Source organism: Tachysurus vachellii, chromosome 21 (genome assembly GCF_030014155.1).
Source record: "Tachysurus vachellii isolate PV-2020 chromosome 21, HZAU_Pvac_v1, whole genome shotgun sequence".
Lineage (NCBI taxonomy): Eukaryota > Metazoa > Chordata > Actinopteri > Siluriformes > Bagridae > Tachysurus > Tachysurus vachellii.
Window position 1 is genome coordinate 5,913,974 of NC_083480.1, and position 22,767 is coordinate 5,936,740.

General features: G+C 39.8%; 2 protein-coding genes across 4 annotated transcripts in view; both read right to left on the bottom strand.

Annotated features, from left to right (window-relative positions):
• The window catches only part of LOC132837615 (exostosin-1c), a 48,221-nt gene extending 35,433 nt beyond the window's left edge, over positions 1 to 12,788 (bottom strand). The window contains exons 1-2 of one of the 3 annotated variants that reach the window (XM_060857378.1): positions 12,621 to 12,788; positions 3,324 to 4,576 (exon numbers count right to left, since the gene is read on the bottom strand). In XM_060857378.1, the coding sequence (XP_060713361.1) occupies positions 3,324 to 4,261 (938 nt within the window). In that variant the 5' untranslated portion in view covers positions 4,262 to 4,576; positions 12,621 to 12,788. Of the gene's footprint in view, positions 1 to 3,323; positions 4,577 to 9,031; positions 9,750 to 11,917 lie in introns of those variants that run through there. The other 2 variants (XM_060857376.1, XM_060857377.1) reach the window with 2 other exon arrangements.
• Positions 12,789 to 14,766: 1,978 nt separating this feature from the next.
• On the bottom strand, positions 14,767 to 22,589 carry tpmt.1 (thiopurine S-methyltransferase, tandem duplicate 1). The gene is made up of 9 exons (XM_060896789.1): positions 22,556 to 22,589; positions 21,384 to 21,509; positions 20,378 to 20,470; positions 20,131 to 20,263; positions 18,981 to 19,033; positions 18,126 to 18,200; positions 17,156 to 17,241; positions 17,009 to 17,053; positions 14,767 to 16,558 (listed from the first exon to the last, which is right to left on the bottom strand). Exons 2-9 carry the CDS (start codon positions 21,476 to 21,478, stop codon positions 16,434 to 16,436), a joined length of 705 nt encoding a protein of 234 aa, XP_060752772.1. The 5' UTR covers positions 21,479 to 21,509; positions 22,556 to 22,589; the 3' UTR covers positions 14,767 to 16,433.
• Between the last annotated feature and the right edge of the window lie 178 nt (positions 22,590 to 22,767).

Sequence of the window (22,767 nt, forward strand, 5' to 3'; positions counted from 1 at the left end):
AATGAACTCATTCATTCACTCTGTGCTGTGGAAATGTGTCCACACCACAAACCCAAAGCAAACAGTAATGGGGCACTGCACGGTGATGGAACCATTAAGACGCTACGCTTTGCCACACATTCTCACAAAACTCACATAAGCAGTTATAAAACTAAATAATTTAATTTAGTTATAAAACTAAATCTAAATAACAGGTTGGCTCTTCCTCTAACTCAGACTCAACCTCTAATTATACTTAATTATCTTCATATTTACCTATAACCCTAAAAATGATTAACTGTTTGTTATAAATAAATAACAATTATACTTACTCACTCACTCACTCACTCACTCATTTTCTACCGCTTATCCGAACTACCTCGGGTCACGGGGAGCCTGTGCCTATCTCAGGCGTCATCGGGCATCAAGGCAGGATACACCCTGGATGGAGTGCCAACCCATCGCAGGGCACACACACACACACCCATTCACTCACACACTCACACACTACGGACAATTTTCCAGAGATGCCACTCAACCTACCATGCATGTCTTTGGACCGGGGGAGAAAACCGGAGTACCTGGAGGAAACCCCCGAGGCACGGGGGAGGGACATGCAAACTCCACACACACAAGGCGGAGGCAGGAATCGAACCCCCAACCCTGGAGGTGTGAGGCGAACGTGCTAACCACTAAGCCACCGTGCCCCCCACAATTATACTTACATTAATAGTTATTTAATAATAATAAGTCGACAAGATATAATATTACAAGCCTTCGGAGCAGTTTAAATCTGACTTGCCCTAGATTCTACAAATCTCTGAAAGTGTAGTGAAGTTTAAACATAACTATTCCAAAAGATATTTCCTCTGTTGGTGTTTTGATGACGGTGGAGATTGCTATCTAACACATCGCTCTTAAATCTCTCATCGGTGTTCAATAGAGTGCTGCAGGGATGATGTAGTTTTGTAGAAAATCCAGAAGTAAGCATCACTCTAGTTCCCTTGACAAAAATACAATAGGATTTTTTTCCACTGGCTTTTAGACTATGGCAGAAAATCAGATCTGTGACCAACAAAAGCTTGATTGGTTCTGTTCATCAAAATCATGTCACCAATAAACACAACATATGAATTCCGATGTCTAAATCACCAGAAGGAAATAGCTAAAGTTAGCCTACATACAAACTAGACCACAGTCACCAAGCTTTCAATCCATGTTCTTTAATAAGGATTCACTGTGCTCTGTTTGTGGAAGAATCTGAATAAATAAAAAGTCTGACCAGGAATAGCTTTTAAAACCGTGTTATTTGTACATATCAAGGCTGTCGTATATGAGTTTACTGTTCAGAGTGATGACATTTAATGTTTACAACCTCTGTAGTTCTGTTTAGTTAGTTGTTAACAGCCACCTTTTTCAAGACGTGAAAGCTTAAAAAACACAAGTAGGGTATTTCTGATGTGTTTTTTGTCATAGAATGAAACAGGAAAATATCTTGAGCTAGTTTTAATCAAACACAGACCTTATTTCAGGCATTTAACCAAAAATCCATTCAAAAAACCCATTGACTTTGGAACGATGGAACCCGAAGTGTCAAAATGCTGACTGGTTTCCGAGTTTTAGGATTTGTTCCTGCGGCACTCTACTGGGTTGAGATTTGATGAGGCCAAAACATATGTTTTACAACAGGGGTGTCCTGTATTATGCACAAAGGGTGGGTGTGTTTGTGAGTGTGTGTTTGTGGTTTTGTTTCTAATCAAGCAGAAGCCACATCTGATTCCACCAGTTTAATTACTTGATCTTGCATTTTACAACTTTCTATACTGTAGGTGTGGCTTCTGCTTGGTTGGAATAAAAACCAACACAAACACCATCTCCTTCTGGATAACACTTTACTACACATCTGTTTTACAATATTTGCATAATTATCAAGTCGTTCAGTGAGACCTTGTGCCCTGTGTATGGAGGCATTGACATTGTTAGTGTCATGGGATGAGCTTAAAACCCAGCAGGATAGAAATACTGCGTCATCGTACAAAGGAGAGAAGTCAGAATAACTTTGTATTGGTTTGCATTGACCCTTCCTTTAAAGGGGACACGTAGAACTAAAGCATGAGAGCAAGATCTCTTTCACAGCATAACAGAGCCAGCACATCCCCTCTCCACAGGACTCAAGCTTTCAGACCATTCTCCTTATTGTGCGGGCCACATATGTACTCAACTTCTCGAGAAAAGAGTGAAGAATGACTCATCTGACCATATCACGTCTCTCTTGGGCAGTGCCTATAATTTTTGTAGCACTGAGCATATCTCAAACATCCTTTGCCATTCAGAGGTTTTTGTACTGCAACCCTGTTATAATATCCCTGTCTGTGTAGTTGTGGATGGATTGTTCATGCTGGCAATCTAATCACATCCTACATTCATAGTCACCTAAAGAACAGTTGCTGTTCATTTCCCTTAATATCAAACGAATGCATAAGCATTACATTCATCACAGGGGCACATTTGTCCACAATATCCAGCACTATTTATTGTTTTTTTAAATAAATCTAAATGTCACTGTTCCTGCTGACACATGAGTCAGTTAAGCTCCTGCCGTCCATATCGCTGAAACATACATCTGGCTGGAAATCTATATATCTTTTCTTTTCCTTTTGTTTCTCCTTCAACCTGGCAGGATATGGACATTCTGTTATTGTTGTTTTTTTTTTTCAATTTGTAATCAAAAGTAGGTTTTATTTCTATAACGGCACAGATAAGTATTTATGAGTCTAAAATGTACATCCATTCATTAACATTAGCCGTACACATGGACTTTTATATTAGTATGAGATGTAATCATTTTACTCTGATGTCAGATATAGTAAATGTTTTGTTTTACATCTACTGAGAAGTGAGATATATTTATTTTTCTGAGAGTTACCTCAGGCCTGCAGCTTGTAAATGACACAGAGTTTATGCTAACAATTGATTTGCACTTTGTTGCAGTGCTTGCTAATTGTTTTCGTAGGAACAAATGGCAGGACCGTTTGGATGTCAAGACTAAAAAGCTCTTGATTTGAAGGCAGCGTCCTGCATGGCTGCATTTGTCTACACATTAACGCTGTACAATTTACACACCATATATGTATTTTCACCTGTTCTTCATAGGGTGTTCAGTTTCAAGCACTTCCTACACACCCACAACACATGTCTTACACAAGTAAACTACCCTCTTAAACAGTAAGTGATAGTATGCTTTGTCACTTTATACTCAGCAGGCAGTAGCTCAGGTTCATAGCCAGAAGCATCACTGACACATTCTACGCTCAGCTGCTGTTTGGCTCAGTAACTTGACTTACCTCTCGTATTCCTGGTTGTCATGGTCACAGCGAGCATCCTTGTGCTTTTCCCAGTCTTTGCCATGACGGCAAGTCGTTAAGGATATGATGTCTTTGCCGTTATGGATATGATGCAGTGCGTTCCGTGTGTCAGAGCCAATACCCGTTAGGTAGCGTTTCCCTTTAAACATGAGTAAATATTTCCGCTTTGGCGGCACAGTGTTCCGCAGTAACCACCCGCGCTCGCCGCCCTTCTGTGGATGTTCTTTTGAGAATAAAGGAATGGAAACGTCAAAGCCAGCCCGGAAGTGCTCTGTGTTCAGGCTAGCCTTAGCCAAGATGGCCTGGCCTATGTTAAAACCCAGGTCCTCCGTGTAGTTCGGCCACGTGCCTGAGTAGAGATTGAAGACCACGTGGTTGCGTCCGTCATTCCAGAGAGGGTAGCCACGGATTCGCTCGTCGACGTTGGGGACAAACTGTGTCGATAGCTGGTCACGGTCCAGTGTGTCAATGCCCAGTACAAACAGGCAGGCCTCACGTGGGTCTGATGTGTAGTACCTGGACTCGGCCACCGAGGCCAGGATTTTGCGGTAGCTCTCTGACACACGATCGCCCTTCTCAGGTGGGTATACATATACGCGAAAACCATCGTGTCCATGGCAGCGACTGAAGTCAAAGCATGTCTCCATTCGACAATGGCTGTCCTTATAGATGCTGTTCCATGCCTGCCGTCGCAGCGTGGGGGATTCACCAGGTCCTGCTCCATTCTGCAGCTCTGCATGGCTGGCGTACGCTGGTAAAAGGACACGGTCCAGCCAGTCAGGCCATGGGCGCAGCACTTCGACCCTCCGGTGTGTCACCAGGCCTAGGATCCGTTCATGTAGGCCACCCCAGTAGAAGAGCAGCAGCCAGCAGCATGTACACAGACCCAGAAGCACATACTTCTTTCGTGCCTGCATGGGGCTTCCTCACTCTCCTTCAGCTCTCCAGGACTCAGCTGGGAGCTTCAGCATGGAGCAGACGTGGTGGGGGGAAAAGGCCTGAGCTCTGGCATAGCTCCCCCTGCCACTGGTCCATTAGAAGAAGTAGAAGCTACAGCACTCACTGGGCTCCTCTATGGCTTTTACACTCCTGTTCTTTTTCTCACAGCTGAGTTGGAACCCACCGCAAAAACAGTGTGTGGTCCTCGTCTTGCCGTCCAATGAAAGCGATGAGGGGCAAGTTCTCCTCACTCTCCAGTTTCCTCATGTCTCACTGGGTCCTTCTGCGCTATCCTAGCATAGAAATCACAGCAAACAGCATACATAACTGAATATCCTTTTGGTCATTTAATCTAGCAGTGACATTTATGCAAGCTGTCTCTAATCAAATGCTTCATATAAACAGATATTTTATTTACTTTCTGTAATAGTGCAGCTATGAGGAATCTATTATATTAAATAACACTAAATATGCTGGGAATTGTGTATGTAATTAAAAGAAAAGAAATTTTAATTAAAAATATCAGACACAACAAAACTTTACACTCTTGTACCACACAAGGAGTACACGACAAAATCTATAAAAATAAAGGGTACAGTATGTACAGCACACAGTTCCATTAAGAAAAAAAAAAAAACTTGGAAATTATTATCTTTGTTCTTTACTATAACATCAACATGTACATCCAGCATACACTCTGTGAAGCATCACCAGTGAGGACAAAAGAGCGTGTGTGTGTGTGTGTGTGCCAGCATACAGCCATGTTTGATTTGAAATGGGTGCGTTTACACTGGTGGTCTGAGACCGTTCTGCTGTTGACACACACACTGGCCTAGTGTTTGGCCTGAGCATGCTAAACATGAGCTGCACACAGATAGCATCAAGCTCTCTCCAAGCTTCAGTGAAACAGAGTCCAGTACAGCCAACACCGAGGGAGGGAGTGGGGGGAATAACGAAACTTTTAAGAAGTACAATCGAGACTGTGCTAGCAAGGAAAATAAATCGTCTTTATGAGTGCGGTGTCCGTTACTCTTGGGAAAGACTGGACTTTGTGTTTGGTATGAAAACATGCTGCAGTTTTGAGGTTACGTTGTTTGCCAAGTAACCCTCTCCCCTCATCTTCATAACCCCCTTCGAGTGTGTATGTATTTGCGGGTGTGAATAGGTCAGTGTTTCTCCTCCCAGGCTATGCACAAAGACAGCTTTCAGGTCTCACCTGGGTTCCTTCAGTTTTGCTTTTTACCCTACATTTGCTTCCTTGCTTATATATTATCTGCCACAAATGCTTCTGTTCTCTCCTATCAGTGCTACACCACGGGCCATCATCCCTACTGCTCCACTCAGATTATTGTGCCGTGTGAGATTACAAGATAATGCACCAGTAAATAAAGACTGTAAAATGTGTGTTTAATGGATTGTTCAGAATTTCTTTCTAAACCTGAAATAGTATAATGCACTTATTAATATATATGCTTATATTTCTATTTGGCCCAGATTTCTTCATCACTGCTTGTGTTTTCTTTTCAGTACAACATGCTGCCACATGCAGATGTTAGACCTGCTTTTGAGAAATACAATGGCAAGATCCTCTAATTACAAATAATCTCTTGTCAGTTGGAAACCTATCCCACAGTCCTGTCCTCTGTAATACTGAATAGGCAATAATTCCATCTTCACATTTTGTTTTTTTCTCACTCAGCTCTCAAACCATATCTGCTTGAATAGCAAGCTCCAGGACAAATTTAAGAATTCCCAGAGAGCAACAAATTGCTCCATTTTGGTTAGTGTTGGAGTCTAACTGTGTAGTACAATATGCAGTAAAAATTCTATTCAACTTTCTCTTGATTCCTGATTTTTCTTTTCTTTGAAAGAAAAACCCAGCTTGTGTGTTTCTCTGCTTTATTATCAACCTTCATCTGCAGCAACAATATACAATTTTATTGCTGAATGCATATAGTAGATTAGATTTCAACTGAAATACTTAATCAGAATGAAATAAATCAGCAGCAGCTCATGAGCATTGATTTTGTTTGGGAAGGACGACATAATTAGTGACAGCCTTAAGCTAAAATTAAGCCCTGATGTTGTCCCGCTATAATATTTTCTGAATTTTTGAGTAAGTGTACGTTTCAAACACACCTTTGTTTAACTCTATTTGATACAGCATCTGTTTCCTATTGAAACAGTATGTGACACAGAAGAGCTAATAATATTAACCAGGGTTGCCAAGTTTCGCCAAAAATCGCCAAGTTTCGCCAACCACCTCCAGGAACTACCCCTAAGATACAGGCATTGTAAAAAGTGAAATACATTTTTATTCTTTTCCTCTGCCTTTGTATATGAGAAACATTTCTGTTAAATGGACATTATCCACTCTCTAAGACCACATTTTCCCTCCTCCAGTTGCTGCAATATCCTGTGGCTGCAATATACCATAGCAATCTGATAACATAAACGGTTCTGTACATCACAGACACATGATACTTAGACTTTACCTTTGTTTGTGGAAATGTTAGTATTCATTTTATTTATTTATTTATTTTTTATTTATTTATTTGCGAAGTCTTTTTATTGCAAACAAACCAAGTCAAATAACAATACAGAATCCCATTTTGGTTTTACATGAAAAAGGAGTCAAGTAAAATAATTACAACAATAACAATAATAATAATAATACTGGAAAGGAAGTAAAAATTAAAAGAAGAAAACAAACCACCCCCCCACCCACCCCGGGCCCTGGCCCTTTTTAATTATCAAATACAAGTCATTTTAAATTTACAAAAGAAAAGAAAACCTCAAGGCCTATGAAATATGAAATAAATGGTTGCCATTTATGAAAAAAACTGGAGGTATTACCTCTTATCATATATTTAATTTTCTCAAGCTTAATAAAAAACGCTGTATCCTTTAGCCATTGGACAGTCTCAAATCAGACGTCTTACTCCATTGGCTGCTCAACAATTATTCTAATTCCTTTTATTTTTATTATTTGACCAAACCCAATTTAATGTACAAAACATGACTCTGGCAAACTTGTCATTAACTGTATTCTCGTCTGTTCTCCTCCACTACAATACTGTATGTTTACAGAATGAGAAATGGGGCAGCATGAGTCCTGCTCCAGTCTCCATCGTTAATGTTATGTCGCAATTCCTATTTGTTCCTCATCATAACTTCTAGAAAGGCGAGCAAATCAGTGAAACATTGGCTTGTGTGTGTAGCTGAATGAGGACTGTATGAAGATTAATATTTATCTAATGGCTGATATTTTATGGTGGTGTTCTGACTCACATGTCCTTATGGACAACCCACCATTGATAATAATAAAATATACGCACAATACAGACACAAAACTGTATATGTACAGAAACTGAGAGTGTGTAGTTGGTAGTCTTGTGAAAATGCTATTATGCTACATGCTTTATGTTTAAATGCTAAGCATTCATTCGAAAGAATTCTTGGTAGACTCACAAATCATAACGGTGATGTCACTGATGTTACGTCCCCTGATGTTATTATATATAGAGATGGAACTGATCCTTTTAAGGTGATCAGCATTACGATTATCCAATGGTTCTCCAATCGAAAGTGCATCACTTTTTGTTTTCAAATTTGCATTTAGATTAGAATGCAGGATCGCAATCACAGCTTTTATTTTATGTCTGTAACAATGGACGTTAATGGAGGTTTCTTAAACAAAGAAACATTCTGATCAAGCTGAACTAAGATTAACTAAGACTGCTTTTTCTGCCTGATTCCTGAAGGAATTCTCTCTAAACAGTTGTTTACAAATTGCCAGTATGTGCAATATATATGACTATGAAATCTTAAGGAAATCCATAGCCATAAAAATAATCACATATCTAATTGCTTTTCCGGAGGTCATCATTTTCAGGCATGGGTTTCAGTCTTGGCAGCTGTGAATAAGAAATGACCCACAGCTGGCTAGGAAACAGCGACCAACTGTTCAACAGCCCTTTAGTTTTGTGAGGCCTACATGTATGATGGACACAAATTTCTTTCTTCGCTTGATACGTCACTATTCCTGAATAGCCAAATCAGGGCATTTGATTAAATACTGGCTTCTAACCTTAAAATGATTATCTGATTATCTATCTATCTATCTATATATATATATATATACACACACACACACACATATAGTAAACCAGCTGCATTGTATGTAAGGCATGTGATATAATTTTCCTGTTATTGTTGTAGATTAAGAATCTTTTCATAAATTGGTTTCTCTCCAAGCTCTCTATTTTCTAATGAATGTTAAACCTGGGATGTTTTTCTTAGTCCAAACAAAGCTGATGGAAACACTCTCGAATTTGCATAATGCTTTTGTGATGTCAATTTGTGATTTAATTCAATATTTAGAGAGAAACAAGGCTCCTGTTTCATTTCACATCTAATGAGCTGCAGCACATTATCTAAAACATCAAATATTCTGTTGCTCTGTAATTTAAACTTTAATTCAAATTATATGCCATATGTCACATATACTGTATATGAAACTATGGGCATGCTTAAGTGCTCTGTCTGCATGGATACGTGAGCATAAAATCGATAAGACACTGCTTACTCGGTGACGCTCCTCTCACCGTGCGCTATGTGCCGAGTGCTGATATTAGTCAGAAAACAGATGCCTGAGATTACGTTACGTGCTGCTCATCAATAATTCATGCTTTCCTTTAGTTAAGACATTGATTTCCCTTCTTTTATTTCATTTGCCTTTTTCTTACCTCGCAGGTGAAGTTAATCTCAATTTTCTCTGTGAATCGATTGCCGTTAATACAGGTGTCCCAATAGCAGGGAAAGCCACTGCAATCCCTTGCAATAGATGATAGGAGCAGGAGGAGGAGAGAGATAGCCCAGCTAATAAATATAGGGCGATGCAAATAGAGGACATGTGTGGGCTTGGGGAACTCAGCACTGGGCCACAGGAGTGAGTCTAGGACTGACAGGGAAAGACTGGTGGAAGTGACTCTCTGACACCCGCTCAGCCTTCATCACAGCCTGTCACCCATGCTGTCTCTTTTCAGTCGCTGTTGCTCTATTCCTTATCTCTTCCTTCAGTGTGTTCAGAATGTGTTTGAGCTTCTCGGGTAAGCCGTGGGTATAGACACTGACTCCAGAATCAAGGTTGGTCAGAAATGAGTTTGCGATGTATTCATAACAGCTAATGAGAGCATTCCATCATCCTAATCGCCCTGTTGAATCAATTCCATAATGCATTCATGAGACATCAGTTAACCTCTATGCATATTTTCCATTTTCCTTAGACTAAAATGCCTCTCGGTTTGAGGGGCACAAAAGAAAATGATTTATGGTGAAATCGTAGGGTTAGAAGAAGCAGGTGCAGCCGTTGTTAACTGTGCCATACTGGCCAGCTCAGACGGCGGCAGCCTGGTTTGTTTTCTCACATGGAGGAGCTTGTGACAGCTGGACTCACAGCTCATCCCTTCTCCTCCTTCTCATCTAATTCCTCAACCTACGATTGTGTCTTTTGTCAAATCAATGTGTCTATGCTCCATTATTGCGAATGATACAACTGCTATTATTTTTTCCAAGGTCAATTTTTTTTTTATCAGCCGCAACTATTATTCTTACAGAGTAGCTCCAGGTGGTTTGCGATGGGGTTCGAAGAGCCTGGCATCTGGCAGGGTGCAGTTACAGGAAAGAATGCACCTTCATGTCAACAAGAATCAATTTTAATGAATACAGCATGCCTAGTTTGACATCCATCTTGACATTCTTTCTTGGTTCATGACCCACAATGGCACGGGGAACAGACTATATGCTGTAGAAGTACTGCTCCTGTTTTAATGACCTACAACCACATCTAACTGTCAGAGTATCATTTTGACGGTGGCTAGATCTCTCTTAGCCTGGAGACACTGATTCTGATTCTGACTTTATCATTGTGTTCACACAAAACACATTTTTCCAATCTGTGTATTCCAACCTGTAATTTTGTATTGGAAAAATGTGTTTGCATTACTAAAAGTTTGCAAAAGAGCTTATAAAAAAAAAGACAAAATCTCATTTCGGTGATCTATTGAGCCGAATTAACTCCCACTCACTGTAATGTAACGCACTTCATTATGATGCATAAGAGGAGTTTTTAATATTTAGTGAATACAGACACAGTCTGACACATAGTCTGTACACACAGTAGCTCTTTTAGATCGTCTTGTTGGCCTTTCACAGCTATAATTGCAAAATAACCACACTGTCTGCACACAGAACGTCTGTTGTTGCTGGCCATGCGTTTTGGGTTGATCTGTGATTTTGGCCCCTGTTTAACTGCAGCTGGATTCAGACAGAACATGTAGGTTTGTGTACACGGTAGCTGTTTTTGGAGAGAAACAAATGGGATGGTGAGGTGAGCAAGGCAAGATTTAGCTAAAATTAAATGTGGAGCTCTATCATTATGGGTTAGAGGGAAAGCAATGGCGGGGCAGCCATGGCTGTGCTACATGTTTGTGGCAATGAGACTGACCGGGCCTGAGGCTGTGGTTCGGTGAGCTGCTGCATCATCTGGCCTCACCTCAAAATGCGCTTTTGAAAATAAACAGCCTCCAAATAGCTCAGTTTGTGAAGGATATATAAATCTACCATATGCTCTTCTGAGACTTTAGGTTGTTTTAAGCAAAACTTGTACTTATTCTCTAAGTAATTTCACAGACATGCAAGAAGAAACGGTAGAGAATAAAACAAAACTGTTGCCTCAGAGGGTTCAAAAGGGTGTGCCTGAGTTAATAAGATGTTTACCTTTTACTGAAAGCCCCCTGCTACTCCTCACATTTTAATTTCCAGTCCACAATAATTACGACTGGGCTTGATTAATTATGTCTCAACAATATGCTGCCCGTGCACATGCCTCGAGGGCTAATTAACGAACAGGATGAGCGAGGACAATTACAGCTTTTCTCTTCTGTTCCAGCATTAGCAGTCTTGGCTGTGAGAATACTTTACACATATTTCGGCTGTACGCTCCACACTTTAAGATGCTGTGAATGCACAGAACCTCCTCTGTGCCATAATGCAGAGCTATTCATGCCTACTGCCCCTCCTCCTTTTAACCTTCCCCTGGCCCATATGAAGTCATATACGTTTGCTTGCATGACGCCAGGGGAATGAGTTATTAGACGCTGTCAAAAGGGTGCTGAGATTCCAGCCTTTTTTCCACCTTCAGACCCTTGCCCTCATTAAACTCTGGACGGCGTATTGTAAAACTGAACGGCTATAAAACTAGTCCAATATATTAAAATAGCCATGACAGATAATACATAATACCTGATAGCGTGATTGAGTCATGACCACAGTTTAGTAATGTCTCCTCTTCTGATCTCATTAATTTAAACATCCCTGAGCTGTGAAATCAGCACAAGCATGGACACCAAGTGGGTAAAGTGTCTCATATAGAGGCATCTCGAGAAGAAATACGCTATCAAGCCACTCATCTGACTTCTAACACAGACACCCACATCAATAAGCCACTTGAAGCATGATTCCGTTAGATAATCACGGTTTAGTGTGAAAGGACACTCATCACTGCCGTGTCTCAGCTGATTAGCTCTCTGCACCTTCTCGTGTGAGTAGCACATCAGTGAAGAGTGTGGTACCTGCTCTGGAAGCGTTGTTCCTCTTCCTCCGAACTGGCTGCAGGAATCTGGCTTCCCGACGTGCTTTATGTAACGGATCCTTCCTTGCGCTCTCTTCCTGGAGACTTCCTTCAGTTTGGGATGTGATGAAGTGACATCTCATAAATGCCCAAAGAGCCTACTTCCTGAACCCACCATTTCTTAGAAGCAGTTAGACACAGGTTTAAACCTGTGGACACTTTTATTGCCAGCTCGGAGGCGTGTAAACTGCTCGTTACCAGCGGTTCAACAGGATTGAGTTACGAGAGCGTTAAGGCGCAGATATGCGCTCCCTCCTCCCTCATCCCTGCACCTTCCCTCCCTCCACCTCTATCCTTCCAGTATGTTAGTCGGATACAGCGACAGATCTGACATGAATGCTGCCCGCTATGCACAGGTACAGGTACAGGTACAGGTGGGCTACGAGGATGCGTTCGGCGAGCGCGCACGCATTACGCGTCTCCTGCGCGGAGAGAAAGCAGCGTGTACACTGGATCCATTACAGTTTTACAGCACATCCACTGTCAAGGGGAGGAAAAAAATGGTTGCTATGCCCTGTGTGCAAAAAAGCTTGCTTACGGCATTAAGGCTGATCGTCACGACGACGCGTCTGTGATCTAAAAGCTGTGATGGCGCCGTTCAGCACAACCCTATTTACATAAACACAAGGTATGAGCTACCTCACCCTGTGCTCCATCACTGACCAATGATCCCCAGCCTGAAAAGCGTCCAGTCCCACCAGCATTTACACCGCACGTTTTCAGCTGGACCCTCCATTCAGAAATAAGAAGAATAATGCGCTCTGCTCTCTGGGGCTGTCACAGCACATGGGGTTATTATTGTCCATTTCCATTATCCGCGCAACATTCTTCAAGCCCCGCCCACGGCGTTTCTGATTGGTCCACGACCATAGAGGCGTCTTGGTGACACACACACACACACACACACACACACATCTGGCACGCGCTCTCGGGACAAATGAACCTCAATCGACCTTGGCCACTAAACTGACAACAAAAATACCTGTTTACTGAAACTAGATAAAATCAAAGTTGAACAATTTTAACCACTTGGAGCAAACTGGATGATTAAATACCCAGAATATCACACCCAGAAATTTATACCTGGTTTAACACTGATTTAAATCTGGGAAATCACAAAATTATGCTTCCTGGACACATAGGACTGGAACTTAGATCCCTGCCATAGACCATTCCATTCTGTCATAATGAATCCAATTGTGGCATCATATTTATAAAAATGACACACAAATCCAGATGTGAGAATATAAACAACATAGAAGACAGAAAGAAAGAAACAAACTGAATTTATTTGCAGCTTCCACAAATTATTTTCCTGCTCTTGTAAAAGATGTGAGGATGTTAGAAAAAGTGCTGCCATCTTGTGTTCAAGTACAGAACTACACTACATAAGGATTCTAGACCCTTTCAGCCCTTTGCCCCTATGTTGGAAGCAGACAGTTGTCAACAATGTCGTTTTGTTTCGAATATTTAAGATTTCCTACTCAATTCTATTTAATTTAATTCAGTTCAAATTTATTTATTTGAGTTATTTATTCTTTATTATTTATATTGAGTTTTACAAAACATAAGAAATATTACCAAAAGTACAAAAAATTTAACATTATACAAAAATTAATATTATACAAAGATTACAGATTAATATAGTAGCCTAGAGGTTAAGGTGTTGGATTACTGACCGGAAGGTCGTGAGTTCGAAATCCCAGGTCCACCAAGCTGCAACAGCTGGGCCCCTGAGCAAAGCCCCTAACCCTCAATAATAAATTGTAATTCACTCTGGATATGTGTGTCCGCTAAATGCTGTAAAAATTTAAATGTGTGACTGTGGTGAGGAAAATCTCCCTTAGATGGAAGAAGAAGAAACCTTGAGAGGAACCAGACTCAAAGGGGAACCTCATCCTCATTTGGGTGACACTGGAGGGTGTGATTATAAACTGTTATAAACACCAAAGTTTATTATGAATAATGTTCTTTCTACAGTCATATACAGTCCGACAGTTGTGTATGGATTAGGAGGTTGTTGTCCTCAAAGAGTTAAAGAGATATGTCTTTAATCTACATTTAATCTGGGAGAGTGTGCCTGAGACCCTGAACACTGTCAGGAACACTATTCCAAAGTTAAATATGAAAACGCTCTACCACCTTTAGCTGACTTTGATACTTTGGGAACTACCAGAAGTCCAGAGTTTTGTGATCTCTGTGAGCTCCATGAAGACATGGTTTGAGAAGGTTGGAGTGTCTCGAGTGTCCTGCACTGAGCCCTGACTCTGACTCAACCCCACTGAACACTGACTGAACCCCAGACCTCCTCACTCTTACACCATCAGTGTCTGATCTCACTAATGCTCTTGTAGCTGAATGAACACAAATCCACACAGACACTCCAACATCTATCAACATCATGGATAGACTTTACAGAAGAGGAACTTTGGAACATTGTACTATATATATATATATATATATATATATATATATATATATATATATATATATATATATGTATATCCTTATATCCTGTGTCTATCTTGAGAACACTGTGTGAGATGCAGGAATATACTACGGAGGATACACCAACTGATTGCATGGCACACATAGTCACTCATAAAACATATAAGATTAGATAAACTTTATTGATCCCACAGTGGTGAAATTCACTTATCACAGCAGCTCAGACAGTTAAAGGGCAGGTATTGAATTATTAAATGTTTGAGGAGAACAACAGGAACAACAGAAGGCAGAGACAAACACTTATTAAAGAAAATGCACAAAAAAACACACAAGCAATCAAAATGTAGTAAATCCGATTTATTTAAAATAACTTTTCACATATGTAGATCAAATGCATAAATGTAAACAACCACATATATAACCTATATAACCACATATATAATCTCCTCATAGCCCATCTAATGGTTAGTGTCTCTTCATGTTGAGATTTATTTAGAAATTAAACTATAAAGATAAAAGAAATAAAAAACAGAAGCAGACAGTAGAGATTTGATTTATTTTTCCATCTTTTGTCTTGTCTTTTATTTTTTACTACAATCCTCTCTGAAGTGTAGCAGTACACACACTATCTAGCTGATAATCAAACAATTCATGGGAATATATACATCACTATTGTGTCAGAGCATGTGATGTGGGTTAAAAGGTTCCTGTGATTTTCTTAAAAATGGAAAAAACCCATATTGAAAGAATAAAAATATCTTGTGTGTTCTTCATCAGAACCAGGTGTTTGTGGAACAAACTTCATTAATGAGTTAGGTTTAATGGATTAATTAAGGAAAAGTGGTTTGACTGTAATCATTTCAGGTGTCTGTTGCTCTCTAATGAGGTTCATTCTGCTAATGAGATTCATTTTTCAACTTCAACACTGTGATCATGAGGCAGTGTCACCTTTTTGAAAATACTGTATGCATTAATGATTTGGACATGAAAGGTTTTCTCCATTTTAAGGCTAATTGTTAGATGTGTAATTCTGCCATGATGATTAACATGTTCACATATAACTAGTCTTCAAATGAATAGAAGATTGAGATTGAATCATTTCTACTGCCTGATTCTAAGGGGAATTATGAGGATGTTGAGGATTTTGAGGAAGGTTGTGTATGTGTGTGACTTTGGTGACTGTGGTATTTTCTTTGTTGTTCAGTTTGCATGGCAGAAGAACAAAGAATTTGTGTGAATTATTATTTTTTTTGATATCCAAACTGTGACTATTCTAGAGCAATCTTTTCAGGACCACCGCGTCCCGGCATGTCTCCAAGGCAACAAAAGCACTCGAGGTCACATCACACATCAAGACAATGATGATCACGTTTTTTTTGACATTAACACACTTGTCTACAGGGGAAAGAATCTAGATTGTCTTGTGCTGGCACCCGGAAATGGATCTTGCAACACAACAAAGCACTGACACACAGTGTATTTTGTTCCCAAAATTAAAAATGAGACTGAAGGGGATACATTTGCATATATATATGTATATATATATATATGTATATATATAAATATATATATGTGTGTGTGTGTGTGTGTGTGTGTGCTTGTGCAGATGTATTGTCGCAGTGTTTTTTTTTTCTTCTTCTTCTTCTTTTTGAACACACCAGAATGTGATGAAAAGCTTGCTGTAGCATAACAGTTTTATCGAGCAAAAACAAAATTTCACACACATTCTTTGCTCTGATCTGCAGTGGTGGGGGGTGGGGTGTCTGTCTGTCACATGTTCGACCTTTGAAAACAACGACACAATTAAGCTATCACACACTTCCACAAGGTATGATGACTCTGTAGACTCTGTAGTCTCTGTAGACTGACTCACCAGACAAAGACTAAAAACCTACAAACACGTCGAGTGTGTGCTCTGGGAACTTTTGACATCCCCTTTAAAACCATATACTAAAAGTACAAAATATGCAAGACATTTTCACTTGTTAAAAATCATTCCTAAAAGTGTGTTAGTTCAAGGTGGCTTTTGGAATCAGCAGGAACACCTTCTCTATTAGTGAGTCTATTCCCCATCCTTTATGTTTTTCTTCAAAGACGTCTCTACTCTGCAACAGCTTGATGTCACAAGAATCACCTGTAACACACACGTATGTATACAGATCGATAGATAGATAGTAGGTAGATAGATAGATAGATAGATAGAAGGTAGATAGATAGATAGATAGATAGATAGATAGATAGATAGATAGAAGGTAGATAGATAGACAGATAGATATGTAGATAGATAGTAGGTAGATAGATATGTAGATAGATATGTAGATAGATAGATAGATAGATAGTAGGTAGATAGATAGATAGACAGATAGATAGATAGATAGATAGATAGATAGATAGATAGATAGATAGATAGATAGATAGTAGGTAGATAGACAGATAGATAGATAGATAGATAGATAGATAGATAGATAGATAGATAGTAGGTAGATAGATAGATAGATAGATAGATAGATAGATAGATAGATAGATAGATAGATAGATAGATAGATAGATAGATAGATATCATGGAGGTATGAGGTAAACTCACCATATAAACCTTTCACAGTTTCTTCAGGCACAAAAAATGGTGGCCCTGTTGTGTTGAAAAACTATATAAGCAAATACTAATACACAATAATTCTCAAAAGACTCTAAAGCAAATGTCCCAAAAAGCACAAGTCATTTGTACTGTTACCTTTGTACAGTTCAGGATTGTACTCCAGTGTGTCCAATAAATACCTGCAGTCTTTGTCCATCAAGGACCTGATGAGTGTAGCATACCTTCAGGAAAAAATAAAGAAATACTACAGTTATCAAGCAATACCTTGACATTTTCTGCTCCATACTATACACCTATGTTCTTAATATTTATACCACAGTGCTGTGGAATTGATTCGTTCTCTAGAGCAACAACTTACACTCAGACTTCGAAGGTGGACACACCTCATAAAAAGAGTTGAATAAATGTGGATCATCTTAATATGGTGAAGTTTGGAGATGTCGTGTTTTGAGAAAGAGTCTCCACTGTAATAAGAGGTTAAGCTGTCCCTTTAAACTTTCTAATGAGGGAAGGTCTTAAGGACAGGGAGAGTCGCACGGTTTGATTTCTAACAAGTTGCAGTTTTATGTCAGTGCAGCAGGACAGGGGGAAAAAAAGAAGGTTGAAAGAACGATGGTTTATAGCTGTTATTACTTATAATAAGTGTATGTTTTATAACATTAAACATAACAAATTAAAAGTATGTGAATTTCTTTACTTGCTGAAAATCGATTTTAAATTGATGCATAAAATGAATAAAACACTTCAAGCTGTTATTGGAAAATAATTTTAAGGTGGCAAAAGTAATTCTGTCATTAAATTTGGTTACTTTTCTACTACAACTTGGACTGGTATGTTTTATTCCTTACTTAATGACTTAATGAATAATGTGGGATGTGTTAGTTCAGTGGTTACGCTGTTGGACTACTGATTAGAATGTTTTGAGCTCAAACCCCAGGGCCACCAAGCTGCCACTCCTGGGCCCCTGAGTAAGGCCCTTAACCCTCAATTGCTCAGCTGTTTAAATAAGATAAATGTAAGTTGCTCTGGATAATGCTGTAAATGCCCATAATAAACTGCCCATAACAACATGTGAAAGGAAATGCTGAGAAATCTGACGGCTTACTTTGGTCTGTCACATGGGTTTATGGCCACCAGAGAACCCCGGTCCCAAATCCCTCCAAACTGTCCCTCTATGGCACTGGAAAATCGGAGAGAGAGAGAGAGAGAGAGAGAGAGAGAGAGAGAGAGAGAGAGAGAGAGAGAGAGAGAGAGTACAAGTGTGTGTGTGTGTGTGTGTGTGTGAGAGAGAGAGAGAGAGAGAGAGAGAGAGAGAGAACAAGAGTGTGTGTGTGTGAGAGAGAGAGAGAGAGAGAGAGAGAGAACAAGAGTGTGTGTGTGAGAGAGTGAGAGAGAGAGAGAGAGAGAGAGAGAGAGAGAGAGAAAAAGTGTGTGTGTGTGTGAGAGAGAGAGAGAGAGAGAGAGAGAGAGAGAGAAAACAAGTGTATGTGTGTGAGAGAGAGAGAGAGAGAGAGAGAACAAGTGTGTGTGTGTGTGAGAGAGAGAGAGAGAGAGAGAGAGAGAGAGAGAACAAGTGTGTGTGTGTGAGAGAGAGAGAGAGAGAGAGAGAGAGAGAACAAGAGTGTGTGTTTGAGAGAGTGAGAGAGAGAGAGAGAGAGAGAGAGAGAGAGAACAAGTGTGTGTGTGTGTGTGAGAGAGAGAGAGAGAGAGAGAGAGAGAGAACAAGAGTGTGTGTGAGAGAGTGAGGAGGGGGAGAGAGAGAGAACAAGTGTGTGTGTGTGTGTGTGTGTGAGAGAGAGAGAGAGAGAGAGAGAGAGAGAACAAGAGTGTGTGTGTGTGAGAGTGAGAGAGAGAGAGAGAGAGAGAGAGAGAGAGAGAGAGAGAGAGATAAAGCTCACATTATTTATTAGATTTTACTCCGGCATGCTTTATAATCTAAAACTGTTAGTACAACTTGTACCTGGAGAAGTTGTATAAATCACACTGATAGAGTGAGATCCTTCCATCAGAACTCTGAGAACAGAGAAAAGTACGCTGGCTGAGTGACCATCACATACAAATGATGTTTTTTTTTAATCATCAATACCGATTAAAACTCAAGGATAATAAAAAAAAGAACAATTATATCAAGAACCTGTTGCCATCCAGTAATAATGAATAATTTATGCATTCTTTATTAAATTACTAAACTATGGAACAGAAACTGTGCATAATGAGCTGTAAATTGTTATTTATACCAATTTGTTATTTTGGCATTCTAAAGTTTTAGGTGTTATACTGTAGACTGGATTTGGAGCTTGAAAACAATGCTTTCTGTGTACGTCTTCCAGGTCAGATACAGTACAGATGTACAGTATATAATCCTCTTCTTGCATAAGGACAAGAAATGTAGGCAGACAGAGCAGAGCAAGACAGTACAAATGCTTCAGGTATACTGACATTCTCACTGCATTAATAATAAATGTCCACAAAATATATTTTTATACACAGCATACAGCTCTGTGCAGCAACTTCGACTTGTTCCTCATCCAAGTTATTATTCAGTATTGTTTAAATCTGATCTGCATGCTGGGAGTTTTCACAGACATGGGAATGATTAGTTATATGAGTTGTTATTCACTCACCCATTGCCTTTAATTTTTTTTACTTGTAAAAGTGGCCAGACTGTGTGAGGAGGTCATCCTGAGATCCTGCCACAACTCTTAAAGAGAAATGGTCAACATTTGACTGGGCCACACAACATCTTTCAGATTTTTCATGCATCTGAGTTCTGGAAGAGTCTGATAGGATGCTTTCTGGCTAGAAGACAAACAGGAAGACATAGCTTTCCCCAAGTAAGAATAGTTTTGTCTTATCAGAAATCTTTTAGTTATCAGATTTCTGACAAAAGCCAAACCAGTTACTATCAGTTTTGCATCAATCCTGAGAGGAGTGCTGGGATTTGCTGTGAATTCATCTTAGGAAATACCTAATAAATCATACTGGTTTGACCAAAACAAAGTCCACTGATTCTATTTAATATAAGATCTCCCTTCTGAGTGAGCTGATTTCTTATAAGCAGCAAAATAAAATATATAAATGAGATAAAACATAAATGGTTTGTACTATACCTTGAACACCTTCGCTTCAGGTATAGCTACCACTGGCTCTTCTTTGTACTCCAGGCTGTGTTCTTCAAAAAACTGCTTTATCGCTTTCTCTGAAATCTCAACCCCGACAATCACGTGACCCATGTCAGCCAGCCTGCGACAGACAGAATACAAGGCATGAATAACTCTGAGACACATTACATTTTAACTGTGGCATGTTCTATGCACCCTACTGTAAATGTAAAGAGAACACAAATCAACCACCTACCATTTCATGTCTACAGCCTTACCACAGAGAGGGAAGAAAAACCGAACCTGCTGTCTTTCACACAAGACTTTATCTAGATTATCCTTCAGCATTCTGAAGATAAATGACAAGGAGAATCATCACATGTGAGAGAAGTAAACAACTTCCATATTATACAGATTATTCAGATTGTCCCTGCCTGCCATGCACTTACTCTCTGCAGATGAAAAATGATCTTTAACTACCCACAAAAACTCTTTTGCTTTCCCATATTTTAGTGAATCTTAACATATCTGAGCTGCAAATAATACATTATGTGACCAAAGGTTTGTGGACACCTGAACATCACACCTTAATGTGGGCTTTCATTTTCCACAAAGTTGGAAGCACACAGTTGTGTTTTTATGCTGCAGTATTACAATTTCCCTTTCACTGGAACTAACAGACTCAAACACTGTTCCATCATGACAACGACCCTGTACACAAAGCACAGAGCTCCATGACGACATGGTGTGAGAAGGTTGGAGTGAAGAACTCGAGTGTCCTGCACTGAGCCCTGACTCTGACTCAACCCCACTGAACACTGACTGAACCCCAGACCTCCTCACTCTTACACCATCAGTGTCTGATCTCACTAATGCTCTTGTAGCTGAATGAACACAAATCCACACAGACACTCCAACATCTAGTGGAAAGCCTTCACAAAAGAGTGAAGCGCATTATAACTGCAATGGGACTAAATCTTGAATGGGATGCTCAGACCTTTGGTCTTTGGCCATAAAGTGTGCACAGGTAAACATTTCTGATCATAAAATAGATGTTTTCTAGACAGTCCTATTCTGCATGTCAAGCGACAACTGAACCCTCCTCAGCTGCTCATCCATTACACGTGGCAGCCAGGGAAGCGGTCCTGAACCCTGGCTGCCCCCTGTAATGGTGGGGCAGATAATATATTCACGTTTGCAGTGCATGGACACAAAGCTACTCATAATAGATGTAATGAATAGACAATAAAAGTGCCACTTGCTGGTGAATGTGAGGTTGGTGGAAACCAATCCTTCCTTCCTGCCATCTACCCTCCCATTCACTTATCGCCATGACTCTGTCTATTTGAGCTGCCATCGTATTCACCGTGTCACTTCAGTGTAGTAGTCTGGAAATAAACAATGCCAGTGTGTTAGCCAGTTGTGTTTTAGTGTACATGTAAACATACAGCTGAAAAAGATATTCAAGACAAGCCTTTCCTTACACATGACAGTCTTAAACAACCTATTACATGTTGTTTTGGTATTTCATCACATGGGTTAGACTTCCTTATGACATTTTAGTACATTAAGAATTACATGTTTAGCTCCCAAACTTTGGAATAGTCTTCCTGATAGTGTTTGGGGGTCAGACACACTTTCCCAGTTTAAATGTAGATTAAAAACTCATCTCTTTAGTCAGGCGTACACACAATACATCCCATAATATTGTGCTGTATTACATCTGACCAAATGCACATTATCATCTAGTGCTTGCTAATATTATGAACAGGAGCTACGTTAATCCCTCAACACTGCTTCTCCGTTTCTACCCATCCCGAGGTATCCAGAAATTGTACCAGCTTCGATTGTCTTCCGTGCGATAAAGATTTTGGACCTCCACTGAGATGAGGCCAACCATGTGAGGATCCTGAGACATCTAGAGATCTACCAGCTCCAGTTAGACTCTGCGATACTAAAGAGGATACGCCAACTCCATGTGGTCTTTTGCATCAGTACAACATTTATCAGACTGTGTATTTATAATCACACCCTCCAGTGTCGCCCAGATGAGGATGAGGTTCCACTTTGAGTCTGGTTCCTCTCAAGGTTCCTTCTCTTTCATCTAAGGGAGTTTTTCCTCTCCACAGGAACCTTTTGTTCTATGTTATGTTCTGTTATATTCTTTGTAAAAAGCTCCATACAAACGAACTTGAATTGAATTGAATATGATAGAATATTTGCTGACAAAAGGATGACATGCACATGAACAGGTGATATGGAGTTATTTTAGAGTTAAGTACACAAAATATATACAACAACCAACATAACATTGTTATTACATTTACTACATATTAACTGTCACCAATATGAAGTCATTTTAACAGAATACAACAGCAAACGTGTTCAAATTGCAAATAAAAACAATTGTTGTCGTTATTACTTATTGTGTTACCTGATTTTCAGGACTTTCTACAAAAGTAGAAAAACAGGAAGAGGTGAATGAACGGATGCTTTTCAGCTATAGGACTAGGCGCCTGTCTGTCAAACCTGACCCCGCCCACTTATACGGAAAGGGCAAAGTGTCTAAAGAAGATCGTTTGTTTGTTTATAGCAGCCCCTAGTGGCGTGTCGTGGTGAAGCAGGTGCTGATAAACGTAACGTCTG